This window comes from Pholis gunnellus (assembly GCF_910591455.1).
Source record: "Pholis gunnellus genome assembly, chromosome: 4".
NCBI lineage: Eukaryota > Metazoa > Chordata > Actinopteri > Perciformes > Pholidae > Pholis > Pholis gunnellus.
Genome location: NC_136530.1, coordinates 10,117,993 through 10,140,636, shown reverse-complemented (window position 1 = coordinate 10,140,636; position 22,644 = coordinate 10,117,993). Strand labels below are relative to the sequence as shown.

Genomic DNA, 22,644 nt, shown 5'->3' with positions numbered 1-22,644 from the left:
CACACACACACACACACACACACACACAGACTCTCCCTCTTACCACAGTTTGTTGATTCTAGATAGCGTGCTCATAAATGTATTTGTTGTTAGTTTTAAATATTAGTTGACTAGATTATTATTATTGAAACTTAATAAACTGTTATACTTTAAAGAGCAGCTTTCTTTGATTACTTTGTGCATGAGTATTGTGGTTAGGGATATGTGGTCTGTTGATCGAACTCAACCTTCACTTTTCACTCTAAATGTGGAATACTTTGACTATTGACATTGTGAGTGAATACTAATTATGAGACTTAGTTTATAGTTTAGTTATTGGTCCCTGAACTCAGGGTGCTGCCCAGTTATAATTAATGATTGTTAATAATCTTACTGACATTAATAATTCAATTGATGTGAATAATTTAGTTTTTCATATATGCTAATAACTCAAACACGCTACTTTTCATTCGCAGCATATATGTGTATGTATGTGTGTATGTACTGTATATAGTATAAGTGTGTATATGTATGTATGTGTATGGGTGTATATATATATATATATAAATATATATATTTTTTAAATATTTTATTGTTTTTACTTCATTTATTTCTTACTTTATTTTTAACATATCCAACTGTCTCACTGAGCTTTCTGTTGTTATTATTTCCTTGTTTTTGCTGCTTTGTTTATCAAAGCACTTTGTGAACTCTGCTTTTAAAGGTACTATAAATGCTGTTATTATAATTATAATTATTATTATCAGTTAAACCACTGACATTTGAATGAAACAATGGAATGGTAACATGTTTCTGCAACAGAAGCCATTCTATGATAGCATTTTTATAATATTTTATTTCACAGTTTTTTTATCATAATAATGTGATTTTTAGACATTAGATGCTTTAAAACTGTAACTGCTTGATTTTGGCCATTTACTAATTAATAATAAGTTACTCATCAATATATACTGTACATAAATTCCATTTTTAGATATGTATTATTGGTTAAATAGTTATTGATGAATGTATATAAACGTGTTACACTGTCATAAAGGTTAAAATAGCATTTAATTCAATTTTTTGAAAATGGGTTATGCCACGAGAGCAAAAATCTATGTATTTTGGACATTGAGCTGTTCGTGTCAGGCAGTCAGGTTAAGACAACTTGTATGACATTTTTCATTCGTGTTTTACTCTGTTTGTCTAATCTGCATGGTCAGGGCAAGGTAACATCAATAACAATGAATACTTAGTTAATGATAAATTTCGAGCAGCAAAAACTGGGTATATAAGGACACCTCTTCTTGTAGTTCTTCACATTCATCAGCCATGTGGGTGCTTTTAGTAGCTCTCGCTGTGGGCCTTGCCGGTGAGTATGTCTTTATGCATTTAAAAAATAATTCAACTTAACCTAAAATTTAATTAAAGTTCTGAAAATGTTGCTTTTTGTAGATTGAGATAATAGCAGAAGAAAATTTGTACATGGTAGCAATTATCTACTGTTATTGTGTTTTATTAGGACATAAATAACTTACATCTTTAAGAAAGCTACTTCTGCACTTGCTGACAGTATAATGCTGTTGATATATAACTAATGATAGAGCAGAAAAATAGACATTGAGTTCTCCAGTGTTACCAACCGTCTTTCTGTTCTTTTGTAAACTCTGTTTTTAAAAGTGCTATATAAATAAAGTTAGTATTATTGGTATTTCCAGTTAAATACAGTCTGGCAAAAAAGATGCCATATAAAAAATAACCTTTCATTTGTTCCTCACATATCTTGTTCGTTCTTTGTTAACATCGAAATAACTTTTTATTTCTATTTTGTAGCGTGTCACCAGGTGAACATTGGTAAGTTGTCATTCTGTTATGTTAAAAATATAATTCTGGTGTATAGATATAAAACATTTCTCAGTTCAAAATTGTAATGAAATGGAAATGCATTCGTAGTTGGTTTTCTTGTCTATTATTGCAGCTCCAGAGTTTGCCTCTGGAAAGACCTATGCCTACAATTATGAGGCCATTGTTATGGGCGGCCTGCCTGAAGACGGTCTGGCACGTACTGGAGTGAAAGTCCTTAGCAAAGTTATGATCCGTGCAGAGGCTGCTGACACCTTCATGCTGAAGGTAAAGACAATTTAGATGTTTTACTTTATTTATGATTAATATTACGTAAACTGGAATAATGAGTGGCTTCTAAACAATCAAGTGTTCAATGCACTCAAAGTATCATTCTTCCTTATAGCTTGTAAACCCAGAAATCTTTGAGTACAGTGGCATCTGGCCCAAAGATAAGTTCCTCCCAGCTACCAAGCTGACTTCAGCCCTGGAGGCTCAGCTCTCGACACCCATCAAGTTTGAGTATATTAACGGTGCTATTGGAAAAGTGTTTGCTCCGGCTGGCATCTCTACAACTGTGCTGAATGTCATGAGAGGAATCCTCAACATCTTCCAGCTGACCATCAAGAAGACTCAAAATGTCTATGAGCTGCAAGAGGTACAAATAACTCATCTTCATCGAGTTCCACTCCCAAAATGCCACAATACTTAAACTGACAAAGTGTGTTTGGATTTATGTCAACTAGCCTGGAACACAGGGTGTGTGCAAGACACAGTATGTCATCAGTGAGGACACAAAGGCTGAGCGCTTCATGTTGATCAAGACTAAGGACCTGAACAAATGCCAGGATAGAATCATGAAGGACATCGGTTTGACTTACACAGAGCGATGCATTGAGTGTGAGGCTGTAAGTGCAAAGTCCCCTCTCGCTTCATAATCTCTAATACAGTATACTCTTTGACACTGCTGGTGTGATAATATTGGGTCTTCTCAATGCAGAAAGGAAAGGCCCTGAAGGGAGCTTCTGCTTTAAAATACATGATCAAGCAAACAGCCAACGGTGCTATGCTCTTGGAGGCAACTGGTACAGAGCTCATCCAGTTTTCACCTTTCAACATCATGAATGGTGCTGCCCAGATGGAGTCTAAGTATGTGGTTTAAAAATCATCAGCACTATTCTCAGCACAAAGTGTCACAGTGCAGATTGATAGTGCTAATGTTTATTTGCAGGCAAGTCCTGACCTTCCTGGAGTTTGAGAAGACCCCATTCAAGCCTATCCAAGCTGAATATCTTCACCGTGGAAACCTGCAGTATGAGTTTGGCACAGAGCTTCTCCAGACACCCATCCAGCTTCTGAAGATCACCAATGTCGACACTCAGGTACTTCATGAAATGATCCCTCAGACTTTTGTTGAATTCATCTTGCAGCAACAAACTTTAAAGTGAGAAATATTTTTGTCCTTACAGATTGTTGAGATTCTGAACCACCTGGTGACCTTCAACATGGCCACGATCCACGAAGATGCCCCTCTGAAGTTCATTGAGCTCGTCCAGCTGATGCGTATGGCAAGATTTGAGAGTATCGAGGCCCTCTGGACTCAGTACAAAAATAAAGCTGATCACAGGTAACTGCGACTTTCAAGAGCCATGAATAATATGTGCCATGGATAATACAATTATATAATATTATTTTTTTCCCAGGCACTGGATCTTGAATGTTGTCCCTGCCATTGCTACTCCTGCTGCTCTGAGGTTCATAAAGGAGAAGTTCATTGCTGGCGAGCTGTCTATTGTAGAAGCTGCTCAAGCGCTGCTGGCATCTATACACATGGTGACAGCTGACCTCGAGGCCATCAAGCTTGTAGAGGCAAGTCAGCAATGTATTTTTTTTTTTTTTGTAAGGATGTAAAAACTAGGATGCATAATCATCAATTCCCAAATCTTTTTACCCCTTTTCAGGAACTGACTAAGAACCAAAAGATCGAAGAGGACCCAGTTCTGCGTGAGATTGTCATGCTGGGATACGGCACTCTGGTTAATAAATACTGTGTAGAGAATCCAACCTGCCCCGCTGAGCTTATGAGGGTATGTATCATTTTTTTTAAGTGTGTTTTATATAGATTAAATTCAGGTATAACATCCGAGACATGTGACATGAATGTTTTTCTGTCCCTTCCACAGCCCATCCATGAACGTGCTATCCAGCCTGTTAACAAGGATAATATTGAGGGGCTCATTCTCGCTCTCAAAGTCATAGGAAATGCTGGACATTCTGCCAGCCTGAAGCCAATCATGAAGTTACTGCCTGGCTTTGGAAATGATGCTGCTGCTGCTCTGCCACTCAGAGTTCACATTGAGGCTGTTCTGGCTCTGAGGAACATTGCTAAGAGGCAGCCCAATATGGTGAGACTACATTCTTCGATTCCTTGCATTACCAAAAATAAATGGATGCATTTAAGGCAGTTTTATGTACATCCAATCTTTGTGAAATAGATCCAGGATATGGCTGTTCAGCTGTTCATGGACAAGGATCTCCACCCAGAACTCCGTATGGTTGCTGTTATTGTGTTGTTTGAGACCAAGCTGCCCACGGGTCTGGTGATTGCTATTGCTGATGCCGTCTTGGCTGAGGAAAATATGCAGGTCGCTAGCTTTGTCTACTCTTACATGAAGTCTATGACCAAGAGCACCTCTCCTGAGTTTGCCTCTGTGTAAGGAAGATTTAATTTTGCAAATTTATTTAATTTTTGCAACATGTAAGCACCAATAATCACATTGTGTCTCAATGTACTACTTTCAGTGCTGCTGCCTGCAACATTGCTATGAAGATCCTCAGTCCCAAATTCGACAGACTCAGCTATCGCTTTAGCAGAGCTCTCTATCTTGATAACTACCACGGTAAGGGCATAATAGGATAATTTATCATCAGAGATTTTGGATTAAAATATGTGTTTTGACGGTTCTTGTATTTTGCCCTGCAGACCCCTCGATGGTTGGTGCTGCTGCCAGCGCCTTCATTGTAAACGATGCTGCAACTGTTATGCCAAGAGCCATTATGGTCAGAGCTCGCACCTACCTAGCAGGAGCTTATGCTGATGTTTTTGAGGTAACCATGTTTTTCATAGTTACTTAATACACTGAAAGGCTATTGTATATCTGGCAAGTGCCCTCCATTATGATACACCTTTGCACAATGCACTGTGTCAAATTATAATAGCAAAAAGGACATTTAGCTAGCCATTGTGTTTAATGTCTACATCTCAGTCTGCTTACCGATGCCAAGAATCCTAATACTATCTTAACATTAGATATGATTTCAAATTCACCTTCAATAAATGTCACAAGCTTCATTAATATGGCTATATAAACCTTTCACATAGTAATCATTTTAAAAGTACTTACCCATCAAATGCTGTTTTTCCTTTTTTTCAGGTTGGAGTGAGAACTGAGGGAATGCAGGAGGCCTTTCTGAAAATCCAAGAGGGTCCTGAGAATGCTGACAGGATGACCAAGATGAAACAAGTTATGAAGGCTGTAAGTTTAAGGGATCACTCTGATGCTAAAAATATTAGCCTTCTTTTAATCTTTAGATTCTTTTAATCTTTAAGAATGATGTGATCAATGCACATTTTCATTTATAGAAGTTTAATGCAGTGTTCCAATTACTTGTCTTCTTCGCACAGCTTTCTGAGTGGAGGGCTCATCCTTCCAGCCAGCCTCTGGCCTCTGTATATGTGAAATTCTTCGGACAGGAAATTGCGTTTGCCAACATGGACAAAGCCATTGTTAACGAGATCATTCAGGTACACCATCGCCATTTTCTACGGTACTGTAAGTGACTGCTAAGTAATACAAGTATTATGAACTAAATATCTGATGTCTTATAAGAGATGTTGTGCTTACAGCTTGCCAGTGGATCAGCAATTCACACTTATGGCAGGAAGGCTTTGGATGCTCTGCTGGCTGGTATCGTATTGAATTACGCTAAACCATTGCTGTTTACTGAGGTTCGTCGCATCTTTCCCACCGCCACTGGTCTGCCCATGGAGCTCAGTTTCTATACTGCTGCTGTGGCTGCTGCATCTGTTAAATGTAAGTTGCAATTGTGTAGCTTAAAAGTTGCTGATTTGACAAAATGACTTATACCAATGGTACAAATGTGTTTTCACAGTCCAAGCCACTGTTACACCAACTCTGCCTGCCGACTATCAAGTTTCCCAGCTTCTGAAGTCTGACATAAACATGAAGGCTGACATTAGCCCCAGGTAATACAGGTGTAGCTTACTTATAAGGTTCTTCTCATCAGTTTAACTATCAAAAAGAAATGTATTCGGGGAGATCACCCTACAATTGATATGTTCTGTCCTTTGCAGTGTTTCCATGCATACGTATGCAGTTATGGGAGTGAATACTGCTTTCATCCAGGCTGTTCTGATGTTAAGAGCCAGAGTTCACACAATTGTTCCTGCAAAGATAGAAGCAAGACTTGACATTATTAAGGGCAACTTCAAGCTTCAGATCCTGCCTGTTCATGGCGTCAATGAAATTGTATCTGCACGGTATGTACTTGTCACCAAGTAACATATATCACCCAGTTTGTTTGAAATTCTGTTGTCCTTAAATTATTTTTACTTTCTCCAACAGTGCTGAGACTTTTGCTATTGCAAGAAATGTGGAAGACCTCACAGCTGCCAAAATGACACCAATGATTCCAGCTGCAGCTGAAGCACAGGTGTCAACGGAGACCTCCTCTAAGAATTCGAGGATGTCAACCTCTATGGCTAGTGCCATGGTGAGTTTGATTCACTCACCACCTTTTCCAACACGAGCATTTACCCTTTTCCAAATTAATATTGTGACCTCTGTTGTTCTTTTATAGTCTGCATCATTTGAAATCACTGCCCCTCGCAGAGAACAGAGACTCCTCAAGGCATTCGAGAAGAAAATTTGTGCTGAAAGCCAAACCTTTGGATTCAAGGCATGCACTGAGTTGAAATCTCGCAACGCCTACTTCATCAGAAAGTGCCCATTCTACACCATAATTGGAGAACATACTTTCTTGGTTGAGGTTTCTCCAGGCAAGTTAATGGATGATGTTCCGGCTTCCTTCTACCCGCCTTCCAAAAGCCACCTTAGACGCCTTGTAGTAAATAGACATTTCCCACACACTAGCTTTCAAATTATTTGGCTTTGTTTTACTCACAGTTGTGGTCACTTCTTTGGAAATAGGCCTTTACGACAATCAAAGCCAAACTAAATGAAATAGGCCAAACACAAATAAAATGTTTAGCACACTTAAATTGTCTAGAGATTTACGTAAAACGGTCAACATTAAATCGATTAAGTCTTTCGTCAACGTCTTCAGCTTCAAATTGCCCACACCTGACTCTAATTATTTAGCGCCATGGGAATTGTATAATTCTTTCTTCTGTGGCATAAAGAGCATACTACTAAGTGGCAATATTGTTTGGGCTAGTTACACAAAACTAAAACTGTCTCTAACAGACGGCATTACATTACTTATAAGTCATTTTGTAATAAGTTGCTAAAAAGTAACATATCTATTTATCTATTTGTTTGCAGCTGCCGGACCAGAGGTCGAGAGGATTGAATTTGAGATTCAGGTTGGAGAAAAAGCAGCAGAGAAGATCATCAAAGTCATTACCATGAGTGAGGAAGACGAACCTCTTGAGGACAAGAACGTCCTGATGAAACTCAAGAAAATCCTGGAACCTGGTCTGAAGAACAGAACAGCACTTTCCTCTAGCTCCAGCAGCTCTCGTTCTCGCAAGTCTGGCCCCAGCGTCTCTTCCACTGCATCATCCAAGTCCTCCTCCAGCTCCTCCAGCTCCTCCTCCTCTCGCCGTAACAGCAAGAAGGTCGGTTCAACCAGCAGTTCTTCAAGCAGCCATTCATCTCCCTCTTCCAGCAGCAGCTCTTCCAGCACAAGCTCCTCCAGGTCCAAATCCAGCTCCGGCTCCAGCTCCAGCTCCAGCTCCAAATTGAGCTCCAGCTCCAGCTCCAGCTCCAGCTCCAGCTCCAGGTCCAAGGTGAGTCAGCTTTACCTCTGAACATATAAAATAAAACCCAGTAGAATCCCAAATGTGCGTGAAAGAATGAATCTACTTTTTTCTATTGCAGCAACAACTGTATGCAATGAACTTCACCAAGAACCACATCCACCTGGTAATAATCAGATTGATGAGACAGCCTTTTTACAACATGTTTAAGCAGGCTAAATGTGTGGTTTCTTTGTTTGCAGCATTCCCGTCCCAACAGCAGGAGCAGTGGTCAGAGCTTCGAGACCATCTTCAATAAGGTAAGTCATCAGACCAAGACATTTACAGACTGTTGTATTTGTTGGGAAAAAATCTAAATTTTCATTATTATCAATCTCTGATTTTCACTTAAAGGCCAAGTACCTCGCTAATGCTGTCACTCCTGCTGTGACCATTCTCATACGTGCTGTGAGAGTCGACCACAAGGTTCAGGGATACCAGATTACAGCTTACATTGACAAAACTAATGCCAGGCTGCAGATCATTATTGCCAACCTGGAAGAGAATAACCACTGGAGAATCTGTGCCGATGGTGTGATGCTGAGCAACCACAAACTTACGGTAAAAAAAAATGTATTTGGTGATGTAACAACAGTTGTTAGAAATCTGTCTGATGCTTGAGATTTTAACTCTGATTGAAATTTCTCTTAGGCTAAGTTTGCCTGGGGCCTTGAGTGCAAACAATACGAGACTAACATCACAGCTGAGACTGGTGCTGTGGGTAAAGAACCTGCACTCCGCCTGAAGGTTACCTGGGACAAACTTCCAAAGATCATGAAGTGCTATGCCAAAGAGTAATGAAACAAACTTATGCCGATTTCAAACATTTTTATTTTATGTTGAATGTTATGTTAAATAAACCTGGAAAACAAAGTAATGAATTTCTAAATACTCTCGGCAACTACCATAATCAGACATCCTGGATGTAGACATTTATGTCAATATTACTTTCTTTTGGAATGATTTCATTTACATTTTCCAACACACCTATCTACCACACATTTATTTAAAAAAATGAAAATAACCTTAATCTTTATGCATTCCTAGGATCTCTGACTACATTTCCCACATCAAAAGGGAATTTGGAATAACCCAGGCAAAGGTCAAAAATGTTCGTAATCAGATCCAACTGTCTGTGGCTGCTGCTTCTGAGACAACCCTGAATGTTGTTCTGAAGACACCAACGGTGCGGTTTTATTGCCCATTATTTACACTCAGAAAATGTCTGCATCATACTTTGTCACACAGTTTGCATATACACTCTTCATAACAATTTTGATATTTCAATATTACAGAGGACAATGTACAAACTTGGCGTGGATATCCCTGTTCCTCTGCCAATCAGAGAAACTGCCGCTGAGCTGGAACCATACCAGAACAGCTTGGCCGACCAGATCTCCTACGTGCTCACCAAGGCTAATGCAGGTGAAAACATTTAAAGGAACAGGTTTTACTTAATAGTCAGGCGGATCAGTAAATAGTTAACTTACTGATTAATCTTTTTCTCCCACTTCAGCTGAGTGTGTCTTGGTCAAAAACACACTGATCACATTCAACAACAGGAAAAACCAGATTGCGATGCCTCACTCTTGCTTCCAGATTTTGGCTCAGGATTGCACCCCAGAACTTAAATTCCTTGTTCTGCTGAAGAGGGATCAGACACAGGAACTGAACTATATCCATGTCAAGCTCGAAAACCTGTAAGAACAAGTATTTATCAGTAAATTGTAGGAACTGTCCCTGAAAAATTTGCTAGAAATTAATTTCAATACATGTATTTCAATTGTTTTCCAACAGTGACGTGGAGATGTATCCCAAGGATAATGTTATCAAGGTCACGGTTAACGGTGAAGAAATCCTCAACAGCAACCTGCCATATCAGCATCCCGGAGGTTTTTTATTCTATTAATTCAGATTTAACTGTCATGCTCAAATTTTTCAATTTGTTGAAGGTAAAAATATATTCATATATTTTCATTCATTTCAGGCAAAATTCTGATTAGACAGAGCGGCGAGGGCATCGCTCTCTATGCTCCCAGTTATGGTCTCCAGGAGGTCTTCCTTGATATGAAAACACTGAAGGTGATACAAGAAATCTGAAAACTATCTTATAGATTTAGATGTATTAATCTCCATACTATTAATGGAGCAAACACTGAACTGTTTGTGGTTTTTCCAGGTTAAAGTGGTGGACTGGATGAGAGGAAAGACTTGTGGAATCTGTGGAACGGCTAACGGTGAACTCAGACAGGAGTTCAACACACCCAACAAACGCCTGACCAAGAGCGCAGTCAGCTTCGCTCATTCCTGGGTTGTGCCTGGAAAGAGCTGCCGTGATGCCTCTGGTAATACAATACCTGCTTCATCCTTCGCTATAAGAATATAACTTTCTATCCAAAATGGCAAAATAAATCATGTCAAGAAACTATTAAAAAGACTGCTGTTGTAAGTAAATAATTACAGTGCCGACCTTCCTTTGTCACCCTTTTCAGAGTGTTTCATGAAGCTTGAATCTGTGAAGCTGGAGAAGCAGGTGAACCTCCATGGCCAAGAGTCCAAATGCTACTCTGTTGAGCCTGTGCTGCGCTGTCTGCCCGGCTGCATCCCAGTGAGGACCACCGCTGTCACTGTTGGCTTCCACTGCCTGCCCGTTGGTGAGTCTGCCAAAAATCTCACATAACTGAATTATACAATAACTTATTATCTTAAGCAGTGCCTAATTGCTTTACTCCCTTCATTTTTTCAGAATCTAACATGAACCGCTCTGAGGGTCGAAGCAGCATCTTTGAGAAGAGCATTGACCTGAGGGACGAAGCCGAAGCCCACCTGGCCTGTCGCTGCACCGCTCAATGCGTATAATCTCACTGCCTTCAGTCACATTATGTTGTACCTTTTGTTTCAAACAAAGTATCTCTGATTACCTTGTTGAACTGTAAACTGTTAACTGTCTTGTAAATTATTTACAATGGCAGTTACTAAATGTCAATAAAGCAAACTGAAAAATCACAAGAGGTCGTCCAACTTTCATATTCATGTTGAAATGAAACATAGGTCAAACAAATGAATAAAAAACAACACAGTCATTCAAGCTTGTCAATGTAACACTAAATGTGTCACCTTTTAGCAAACCCAAATCTTTGCAGTACACTGTTCCTCTTCTTTCACAATCTCTCCATTGACAAACATGTTTTCTTATAATTTTTTGGTGGCAAAAAGTTGCAAAACTCTAAACTGTAAAATCAGGAAGAATATTCATAAGATTATAAATTTAAAAAAAGAACCGGCCCCTTTCTTTGCCCTATTTACCTTTAAGTCTCGGTAGTCAACCTCTGGAACAGTACTGTTCATGTTACAGTAAATTATTACTGTCTGAAATCGCACATGGACTAGTAGAGCCGGGGATTGAACAGGCCGAGCCTTTGATTGAAGATTTTGGCAATAAACGGTTCTGATTGTGATTCTGAAGGACGACCCGCTCCACTACTGAGCCACAGAAACCCCTTGACTCTGCAACACACGTCTTCACATTCTGTTTATGATGTTAGTTCATTTATATAATGTTTTAAAGTAAAGTTCTGGCCAAATATTTTCATTGCACCTTTTAAGTGGGAATTCGACAAGTCGAGCACAGAGCCCACAGACCTTCTGAACTGTCACGAAGTCAGCGGTCATCCTGACCACAACAAATAAAGTGAGCAAACAACCATAGTCATTGTGCCCTCTTGTGTGAACTTTGAAAGTGCATTTCGAAAGTAGAGGTGCCACACAAATTCACAGAATGAATTAATGTGACTTTTTAAAATGTGGCCACACACATTCAATAGCACTTATATGAATACAGAAAGACAAAAATTATCCAACACCTGCAGTAGATTATATTTGAGTATGGAGCATGACAGAAATCAACTGAAATCTTCTCTTCAGGTAAAGAAAGATCTTGTAATTCATTTTCAATCAATCAATTATTTATTTTAAAACGTTGTATAAAAAACAACAGTTGAACTGTAAAAACCAGGCACATTTGTTTTTCTATTTTCGAATGTAAAATAATGACTTTATATCTGCAAATACAAGCAAAAAACTGTGGTATTTTCAAACAAAGTATGGTTTAGTAGAACAACAGGATTCTCTTCTATTGTATTGTAAAATGAATTGTGAGACACAGCAAACTTTTTAAAACTTGATGCTTAATAACTTTGACTTGGCATATCAGAGGAGAACAAGGTCAGGTGGCCCTAACTTTTCGTCCACTGATACATGCCCTGTCGCCCTCCCCAAAACAAAACCACGTGTCTTTGAATCTAAAAGGTGCTATATAATAGAGTGTAACAAACAAACATGTCAGGGTTAATATTATACCTCCTTATTTGACTTTGTCAGCAGAAATTTACCTTTAAAAGGCAGACTCTGACTGCAGACATGTTTAACCTCAACAGCCATGAGAGTAGTTGTGCTTGCCTTCACTCTGGCCTTCGTGGGTAAGTATTATTTTTGCAGTGGTGTAACTTTAAAACATTTTTTTTTATCAGAAACTGCTAATTACTGAACATTTCTTATTTGGATGTCTTAAATTAATGCATTTGAAATTGTACATTTTAACCAAGAACTTAAAGTTGAATGTTGTTTATCGCAGCACCTCATACAGTTGAGAAGAAAGAGACCGTTACTCAAACATTAGGGCCGTAGCCCAAAAGTGCCAGCGCCGAACGGTCCCTGTAAAGTTTTGCAGTGATTGGGCACGGGCATGGTCAGCGGGATCCATGAATAGGCTGTATAGGCTCCATACTGCCCCCTAATGATGTGGAAGGCTCATTAACCTTCACATTTTCAATGAAGCAGCCCTTGCAGTACGTTTCACCTAGATGTATGAAATTTGGTAGAAAATCTAGATTGTCTCCAGAAAAGAAAAAAAAAACATTCCTCACTTTCACTTCTACCCATTCATTACTTTGTTTTCTAATTGTAGGTTAAATGCAATAGAAAACAACTGCATTGTATTTTGTTTGAAACTAGATTTGATAGTTTCACCATTTACTTGCTGGATTGTTAATTTCTTCTTAATGTCATTTCAGCTGGTCAACCTCGTAACTTGGGCAAGTTCAGTTCTTTATTATAATCTTAAAAAACAGACACTTTTTTTTAAATATATGGAAAACCATAAATAATTGGATTGCAACATTTACGACAACTTAAGTAACATGACAGTGAATTATTCTTACAAAATACAATCTATTTAATAATTTATGGTTAATATGATGTCATTTCTGAATAGTTTTTGATGGATAAGGAAGAATATTTCTCACTGAGTGAAATTGTTCTTACAGTTCCTGATTTTGCTGCCGGTAAAACTTACGTGTACAAGTATGAGGCACTGCTCCTGGGAGGTCTGCCGGAGAAAGGTCTGGCAAGAGCCGGACTCAAAGTCAGCAGCAAAGTTCTCATTAGTTCTGCAGCCCAAAATATATACATGCTGAAGGTAAATATCAAAACCAGGTAAAAGCAACAATCTTGTCACTTTTAAAATGCAAACTGCCTTGTAATGAATCTTACTTTTACACTAGCTTGTGGAACCTGAGCTCTATGAGTACAGTGGCATCTGGCCTACGGATCCTTTGATCCCAGCAACCAAGCTGACTTCAGCCCTGGCAGCTCAGCTCTTGACTCCGATCAAGTTTGAATATGCCAATGGTGTTGTTGGAAAAATGTTCGCCCCTGACGGAATTTCAACAATGGTGCTGAACGTCTATAGAGGTATCCTGAATGTCCTTCAGCTCAACATCAAGAAGACACAGAATGTCTATGAGTTACAGGAGGTTTGTCAAAGATACCTGAGTAATATTTCTAAATCCATTACAGGAAGTTGAATCTCCCAAGTAAACATATGCTTTTCTCATTAGGCCGGAGCTCAGGGTGTGTGCAAGACCCTCTATGCCATCAGTGAAGACGAAAAGGCTGAACGCATCCTTTTGACAAAGACCAGGGATCTGAACCACTGTCAGGAGAAGGTTGTGAAGGACATGGGGTTGGCATACACTGAGAAATGTGCAAAGTGCCAGCAGGTAGGTTCAAAACTATTTTGTGTCATGCATAAATCCATGAAAATATAAAATGGTGCATGACTAAGTAACTATGTGGTTCATCTTCACAGGATTCAAAGAACCTGAGAGGCGCTACAGCATACAACTACGTCTTGAAGCCGGTTGCTCATGGCATCCTGATCCTGGAGGCAGCTGTCAATGAGCTGATCCAGTTCTCACCTTTCAATGAGATCAATGGAGCTGCTCAGGTGGAGACCAAGTATGTCAATAGATACTGAGAATGTAATAATGGCAGTGTTTGGATTTAATAGAGCTGCAGAGTAACCTCTTTTGCATTACTTTCAAGGCAATCCTTGGTCTTCCTTGAGATTCAGAGAGCCCCCATTGTACCCATCGAGGCTCAGTATCTTCACCGTGGATCTCTTAAGTACGAGTTTTCCACTGAGCTTCTTCAGACACCCATTCAGCTCATCAAGATCACCAATGTACAGGCCCAGGTATACTGTCTCCGACTGCTTTAAATGATCAGTGAAGTCAGGAAATACGTGAATCTCTACCATATTAAATTACTTTCCCTTTAATTTTGTATTCTTAGATTGTGGAGGTTCTGAATCATCTGATTGCTCACAATATGGAGAGAGTTCATGAGGATGCCCCTCTGAAGTATTTGGAACTCATTCAGCTCCTCCGTGTAGCATGCTTTGAAGACCTGGAAAGGCTTTGGAGCCAATACAGAACCCAACCTGCCCACAAGTGAGTTTAAGTGAACATTTGAATAAGATTAAAGAAAATATATGTTTGCAGGTTCACTCACTCTACTTTCATCTTCCAGACAGTGGATCTTGGACACCATCCCCGCCATTGGAACTGCTTCTGCTCTGAAATTTATCACGGTTAAATACCTGGCTGATGACCTGACTGTTGCTGAAGCTGCTCAGGCTTTGATGGCATCTGTTCATATGGTGACAGCAAACACTGAGGTCATTAAGCTGCTTGAGGTGGGTAAACCACAAGGCAAGTTACTTATTTTGGTAGAAAGAACGGAGGTTTGAAACATTTCGGATTTTTGTCCTCTTATAGGCCCTGGCAGTCAACAACAAGATAGTAGAAAACCCAGTTCTGCGTAAGATTGTCCTCCTTGGCTATGGTACAATGATTTCAAAACACTGTCTTGAGTTGGCTGTCTGCCATGCTGAATTGATAAAGGTGATATAACCTTGTTATTTTTATATTATTTCAAAATATTCTGCACGTCTAGGTGAGAAAAGGAGATTTAAATGTATTATGTTATCCCAACAGCCCATCCAGGACCTCCTTTCTGAGGCTGTTGCTAAAGATGAGACCCAGGACATCATCCTGCTCTTGAAGGTTTTGGGTAACGCAGGCCATCTTTCTAGCCTTAAGCCGATCACAAAGATCCTGCCCATACAAGGCACTCCAGCTGCATTTCTGCCCATGAGAGTCCATGCTGAGGCCATCCTGGCCCTGAGGAACATTGCAAAGAAGGAGCCCAGAATGGTGAATTCTCAACACAAAAGAGTTTTTCAAAGTATTTTAATTATTACAAATAAGTTCATTCTGAGTTTGCTTTGTCTTGTAAATTAGATCCAGGAATTGGCTCTTCAGCTCTATATGAACAAGGCTCTTCACCCAGAGCTTCGCATGCTTTCATGTATAGTGCTGTTTGAGACAAGGCCTCCAATGGGTTTGGTGATAACTCTTGCGAACATTGTGAAGACCGAGCAGAATCTGCAGGTAGCAAGCTTCACTTATTCTCACATGAAGTCCCTGACCAGGAGCACCGCCGCTATCCATGCCTCAGTGTAAGATCACTCTTTGATCTAATTCATCAGCCAGTCCATCTCTGAACTAAGGCTTACTCAGCTATTTTCCATTTTTTCAGTGCTGTAGCTTGCAACGCCGCCGTCAAAATCTTAAGCCCGAGGCTGGACAGAGTAGGCTTACATTTCAGCAAAGCCATCCACATGGACATTTATAACAGTAAGGCCAGAGTCACATCTGGTTTGCATTACATTAAGTACATTTTTTTTGAGAACATCAAGTAATTGCATCTCGCCAAACTCTTTCAGATCCCTTGATGCTTGGTGTTGCTGCCAGCGCTTTCTACATCAATGATGCTGCCACCATTCTGCCCAGATCTATCGTGGCTAAGACCAATGCCTACCTTGCTGGAGCTGCTGCTGATGTTCTGGAGGTAAAAGGATAAGAAAACACCTGCCCTCTAAGGTATATAATCATTATTTTAATTAGAAAATTACCTTTCTAACATCTCATTTTTCCTAGGTTGGAGTAAGAACTGAGGGACTCCAGGAGGTTCTTCTGAAAAACCCTGCACTCATTGACAATGTTGACAGGATCACCAAGATGAAGCATGTCATTAAGGCTGTAAGTATGACACAGCAGGAAGTTTCAAACACCAGGATAGAATAGCATACAGTAGCACATGAAAAAACACATCAGGCAAGTGAGTTGTATGTTTTCTTTTTCCACAGCTCTCTGAGTGGAAAGCTTTGCCCACCAGCACACCTCTGGCCTCAGTCTATGTCAAATTCTTCGGACAAGAAATTGCCTTTGCTAACATTGACAAAGTCTTGATTGACCAGGCCATTGCAGTAAGATTAAAATGACTATCTGTCAACCACTATCTGTCAACCAAGAGACCAATTTCAAAACAAATTGTTCAGTACATCTTTTTGCGAGACACAATAATTGTGATAATCTCTTCCCTACAGCTCGCCACTGGACCCTCTGTTCAGGAAATGGGTAGGAATGCCATCAAGGCTCTGCTGTCAAGTACTTCCTTCCACTTTGCTAAGCCATTGCTGGCCACTGAAGTGAGGCGTATCCTGCCAACTGCTGCTGGTTTTCCAATGGAGCTCAGTCTGTACACTGCTGCTGTGGCTGCTGCAGCTGTTAAAGGTAAGCACAACCTAGAAAGCATCCACAGTTTCACTTGATACAGGTCCCACCTATCCCGCTAATCTAGATTACTTGATGCTAATCAAAAAAGGTGCTGACTCACTTTTAAAGTACTTATTCCTGATGCAGCCACAATAAGTCTTGTCTTGCTTATCACTGTCACATTGCTCTTCCAAAGAAAAAAGGAGACAGTGTGCTTAGCTTTAAAAACAACACTGAAGCACTGATTGTACATGGTACCTAATATAATCTAAAAGTCGAACCAAGAGCATTAAAGTTATTATGCTAAGTGGTGACCCTGAGGTTTAATTTGTTTTCTTAGTCAAGGTTGTCACAACACCAGCTCTGCCAGAAAACTTCCATCTTGCTCACCTTCTGAAGACAGACATACAGTTTGAGACTGAGATTAGACCAAGGTAGATAAAACATCTGACAATAAAAAAAAATGATGGCAATATATCACACACCATCAAATGTGACATCCAAATGTCTTCTCTATCTAGCGTTGCTGTAAACACATTTGCTGTGATGGGGGTAAATACCGCCATCCTCCAGGCTGCTGTGCTCTCGAGAGCTAAACTCAACTCCTTTGTGCCCGCAAAAATCGTTGCAAGACTTGACGTCAGTGAGGGCCACTTTAAGATTGAAGTTCTGCCTGTTTCTGTGCCTGAACACATTGCAGCTGTGCAGTAAGTCTGAGATTTTAAATGAATGTTAAACTCCTGTCACTTCTAAGATGTATTTATCCTAGGAGTCTACGTGATTATTAAGATTATATTAGATTACGTTTTTGTTCTTTCAACAGTGTTGAGACTATTGCTGTGGCAAGAAATATTGAGGATCTTGCTGCTGCAAGAATCACTCCCATCATGCCTGCCAAAGTCTTGCAGCCCATCTCAAGGGAGACTCTCACATCTGAGATTGTTTCATCTGCTGCTTCTAGTTTGGTGAGCTTCTTAACATTGTGTTTTATGAAAGCAATAGTATCTACATAACTACATAATTGATTTTTTTTTTCGTAGTTAAAATCTTCAGAGATCTTTAACCAGGATGTGGCAGCTCACATTTCTAATGTAAGACCCAAAGCATTTCAGTTTGAGAAGAAGTACTGTGCTAAAGCTTTGGCCATTGGACTGAAGGGCTGTTTAAAGGTTGCCACAGAAAACACTGCTTCCATTCGTGACATTGCCCTGTACAAACTGGTTGGAAAGCACTCTATTACTCTTTCCTTCAAATCAAGTAAGAATTGAGAACAGAACACTTTTACATTTTGTAGAAGGAGTGTGCACAAAGCTATTATTAATGGCATTGTTTAATGATACTTTCAGTTGAAGGTGAGGAAATTGAGAGACTGGAGATGGAGGTTCAAGTTGGACCAAAGGCTGCAGAGAAGCTCATTAAACAGATCAACCTGAGTGAAGAAATTGTTGAAGGAAGACCGGCATTGATGAAGCTCAAGAAAATCTTGGTCCCTGGTCAGAAAAATGTCACCTCATCTTCCTCCTCTAGCTCCAGCAGCTCTCGCTCAAGCCTTCGCTCCAGCTCTTCTTCCTCCTCCTCATCTCGTGTCAGCAGCAAGGCCATTTCCTCCGGAGATGTGAGCAGGTCCAGCTCCGCATCTAGCCTCTTATCTCTCTTCAGTGCTAGCTCAAGTTCTTCTAGCTCCAGTGCTCGTCTCTCAAAGGTAAACACCTCAGGATTGTTGCATGGAAGGATATGAGCGTGTCTACATATTACAGTAAGCGTGGAATCTGACCAATATTTCTTCTAAACAGCGAGTGATTTATCGCCACAAGTTCAAGAAGAACCACAAGATCCAGGTATGTTTAGATGGGGCTTCAAACAATGGACCATATATTGTACAGTTTTCCCATGTTAACTTGTGTTGCAGCTCGAACGGCTATAAACTTTCATACATTATTATTGTAGGCTCTCACCTCTCAAGCAGCTGCAATTTCCAATAGTAGAAGCAGTGCCTCAAGCTTTGAGGCCATCTACAAACAGGTGAATCTTTGTCATCTTAAACAATAAAAAAAATCCTTCTTCAACTCTTTTCACGGATGGGTTTGTTGGTGTGATCACATGATTTAACCCTGGTTGTTCTCACAGAACATATTCCTTGGCAATGAAGTTGCTCCTATCTATTCCATCATCTTCCGTGCCGTCAGAGCTGACAAAGAGATATTGGGATACCAGCTGGCAGTCTACTTGGACAAACCTACTTCCAGACTTCAGATTATTCTGGCTGCCTTGGCTGCCGATAACAACTTTAAATTCTGTGCTGATGGAGTTCTGCTTAGCAAGCACAAAGTCACAGTAAGACACTGTCTTGCTTATATCATAGATATTAAAACATTCTATTTAAAGGCTACTGTTAAAACCAGCTGTCTTATCCCTTATGCTGTCTGTCAATAGGCTAAAATTGCATGGGGAGCAGAATGCAAGCAATACGACACGATGATCACAGCGGAGACTGGTCTTCTTGGTCCAAGCCCTGCAGCTCGCTTCAGAGTGGCCTGGAACGCACTACCTTCTGAACTTAAACGTTATGCAAAAAAGTATGAAACTTTAGCCCACTCACATGCAATATAGACTATGTAAAATGTCTCATATCTAGAAAATCTTTTACAGGATGTATGACTACATTCCTGCTTCCATGCTGGCTGGCTTGATACAAGGAAAGGACGAAAACAGTGCCAATCATCTCTCATTTACACTGGTTGCCACATCTGACAGAACTATTGACCTCATTTGGAAAACCCCGAAAGTATGAATAATTAAGTATTTCTCCCAAAATATGAAGTCATGTTTGTTTTTACATTTTCTCTAATGTGAATTATTCTGTCTACAGCGTACTGTCTATAAGCTGGCTTTGCATCTTCCAATCGCTATGCCACTTAATGAAATCAAAGGTCTCACCCCTTTCGATAGCCTTGCTGATAAAGTCCACTACTTGTTTGCCAAGGCTGGAGCAGGTAATGAATTACCTTATTGTCTAATATGAAATGCATTGACAGATATCACTCGGATTACAACTATTTTTTTTATCCTTCACAGCTAAATGCAGCTTGGTCAAAGACACACTGACCACATTCAACAACAGGCGATACAAGAACGAGATGCCGCTGTCTTGCTACCAAGTTCTGGCACAGGATTGTACCGATGAGCTGAAATTCATGGTTCTGCTGAAGAAGGATCACATTGAACAGAACCATATCAATGTGAAAATTGCTGACATGTGAGTTTCAATAAAAACAAGAAAAGAACTGTGGTTTTCATCCACAAGCAGACAAAACTAAGTAACATTTTGATTTCTACACATGTAGTGATATTGACCTGTACCCGAATAACACTGACGTGATTGTGGAGGTCAATGGAATGGAAATACCCATCAACAACCTGCCACACCAGCATCCCACAGGTCTCTATACACATTCATCCCACCTTCAAAATCGTGTACAGTTGTACCAACATGTTGTACACGTCATGGTCTTTTAAGACTTCAAAGTTGGTAAAATTATTTGTATGTAATGTCTTTAAATTGGATTGAAGTCATTTACTTTGAAACTATTTTTTGTTTAAAGCTAAAATCCAGATCAGGCCAAAGGGTGAAGGCATCTCTGTGTACGCTCCCAGCCATGGTCTTCAGGAAGTCTACTTTGACAAGAACTCATGGACGGTAAATGCAACACTAACTATGGACAATTTAAAAAATAGATATACAATTTAAACATATTTATTTTAAAGATTAAGACTACTTTCAAAAAGCTTTTAAACTTTTGATAAATGTGACTGACACTGTATATTTGATGGTCTGTAATGTCTCATGTAATCAATGCAGGTTAAAGTTGTGGACTGGATGAAGGGACAGACCTGTGGACTCTGTGGAAAGGCTGATGGGGAAGTCAGACAAGAGTACCGCACACCCAATGGACGCTTGACCAAGAACGCAGTCAGCTACGCCCATTCCTGGGTTCTGCCAGGCGAGAGCTGCAGGGACACCACTGGTGAGACCAAAAAGTTCACTGTGGTATTACTTTTACAGTAACATACTTTTCCAATTGTTATATAACTGCATATGGTTAAAGCAGCTCTATTAGACATGTTATGATGCACTGAATCTAGCAGAAACTCACTTATGACACTTTTCTCTTTCAGAGTGCCGTATGAAGCTCGAATCTGTGAAGCTTGAGCGGCAGGTAAACGTCCATGGCCAGGAATCCAGATGCTACTCCGTTGAGCCTGTGCTGCGTTGTCTGCCCGGCTGTTTCCCTGTGAAGACCACCGTCGTCACTGTTGGCTTCCACTGCCTGCCTGCTGGTAAGTCAACAGGTTCGAGTGACTGAATATAAAAATGTAGCGACAAATAACATAATTCAGTGTGGCTGTGGCGCAACAAGACCCTTTTTGGTCAAAACTTATGTAATTTTGTGCTGGTTGCAGAAATGGGTCTATGGCATCCAACAGACTTACCCATTTGGCTCTGTGAGCCTGAAAGTGACATGAATTCCAAGCAAATTCTCCATTGGACTCAATGTTAACTCTGACGACAAATTTCTCAAAGAAAGCAGATAGTACCAGTTTTCTAACCTGCTCTCATACCCACATTTCCAAGGGTATGAATCTCAAATACTGAAATGAGAGAAGCGATAGCTTTGCACACACGTTATGTGGCCTGGACCTCAAATGAACCTCAATGACAAAGCTTACTTATTGCCGGTATTATCGGCAGATATATTGCAACGTCTTCCGGTAGCAGCAGCCACACTATCAAAGTTTATTGCGACATTTTCTTACCAATTGCTCTGCTCCCTTCACTTCTGCAGATTCTGCCCTGAATCGTCCAGAGAGTCTTAGCAGCATCAACGATAAAAGCGTGGACCTGAGGGAAAAAGCAGAAGCCCACCTCGCCTGTAGCTGCACGGCTCAGTGTGCTTAACTACACTTCATTCTGTCCCAGTGAGCTTTTTTTCCATTGAAAAGACATTTAAAAGACGACTAGGGCCGTTGGTGAAAAGACATTCAAAATTGGTTTGAAGACGTCGATTGAACGTTCACATTTAGACCATATTTATGAACATCTCCCTTTCCTTCTTTAAATGTCGTTGTCAAAGCCACACAGGAGCCGGTTGCAGGTGGTCTGCCATATATTCAAGGCAGACAACTGTAAATAAAACTAAAAGTATTAGACAAGTATTAGTTTGAACGTCTTTTCACCAGTGACCATAGTCGTTTTTTTTAAACGTCTTTTTAACAGAAAGATGCCCACTGGGATATTACACAGTATAATACTTTATGTTTGTATGTTGCTGTATGCCAAACAACAATGTTTTGACCCTCTCCTTGTTTGTACATCACTTTGTGATGTGCATGTGAAAGAGTACAACACATACATGGGGGCAATAGACCTCCTTGATGCTTGGTCTGCAAGTACCACATGAGGTCACAGACGGGGTACCTACCTGTTCTGGCAAACCATCGTGTTAGGCCTTGTTAATGCATGGTTGATCTATCGCCTTGACTGTAAACTACTTGGTGTCCAAAAGCCACTGAAACAAAGGAGCTTCCAGGCAGAGGCTGAGTCACAAAGGGGCCGCCCAACACTTAATGCCACCTCTCCACCACCACCTCCCAAGAGACTTCATGTTGGGAGTTCCAGATGATGTTCGCAATAACCAGGTAGCACACCGGCCTGTGAAATGTGACAAACGTGGCCGTTGCAAACTTTGCAAAGTCAATGCAACCACCACCCTCTGTGAAAAATGTAATGTTCGTCTCTGCTTC

At 40.2% G+C, this 22,644-nt stretch overlaps 1 protein-coding gene across 1 annotated transcript; it reads left to right on the top strand.

Moving 5' to 3' along the window:
• Positions 1–1,311: 1,311 nt before the first annotated feature.
• On the top strand, positions 1,312–21,799 carry LOC306694853 (vitellogenin-2-like; the record flags this gene model as incomplete). Its single annotated transcript, XM_079157893.1, has 66 exons — positions 1,312–1,351; positions 1,813–1,833; positions 1,958–2,109; positions 2,228–2,479; positions 2,568–2,729; positions 2,822–2,970; positions 3,053–3,203; positions 3,291–3,448; positions 3,525–3,690; positions 3,783–3,908; positions 4,005–4,226; positions 4,317–4,534; positions 4,624–4,721; positions 4,805–4,929; positions 5,256–5,357; positions 5,507–5,626; positions 5,729–5,915; positions 5,995–6,088; positions 6,197–6,382; positions 6,468–6,615; positions 6,703–6,901; positions 7,407–7,873; positions 7,965–8,009; positions 8,086–8,142; positions 8,237–8,443; positions 8,534–8,676; positions 8,930–9,068; positions 9,178–9,307; positions 9,399–9,582; positions 9,680–9,774; positions 9,870–9,964; positions 10,062–10,227; positions 10,375–10,536; positions 10,629–10,735; positions 13,155–13,358; positions 13,444–13,695; positions 13,780–13,941; positions 14,031–14,179; positions 14,267–14,417; positions 14,516–14,673; positions 14,753–14,918; positions 15,001–15,126; positions 15,220–15,438; positions 15,526–15,743; positions 15,824–15,921; positions 16,011–16,135; positions 16,225–16,326; positions 16,434–16,553; positions 16,674–16,860; positions 17,183–17,276; positions 17,364–17,549; positions 17,666–17,804; positions 17,883–18,099; positions 18,189–18,544; positions 18,636–18,680; positions 18,790–18,864; positions 18,970–19,176; positions 19,276–19,418; positions 19,492–19,627; positions 19,712–19,835; positions 19,918–20,098; positions 20,187–20,281; positions 20,445–20,539; positions 20,702–20,867; positions 21,019–21,180; positions 21,687–21,799. 66 exons carry the CDS (start codon positions 1,312–1,314, stop codon positions 21,797–21,799), a joined length of 10,044 nt encoding a protein of 3,347 aa, XP_079014019.1.
• Positions 21,800–22,644: the final 845 nt, after the last annotated feature.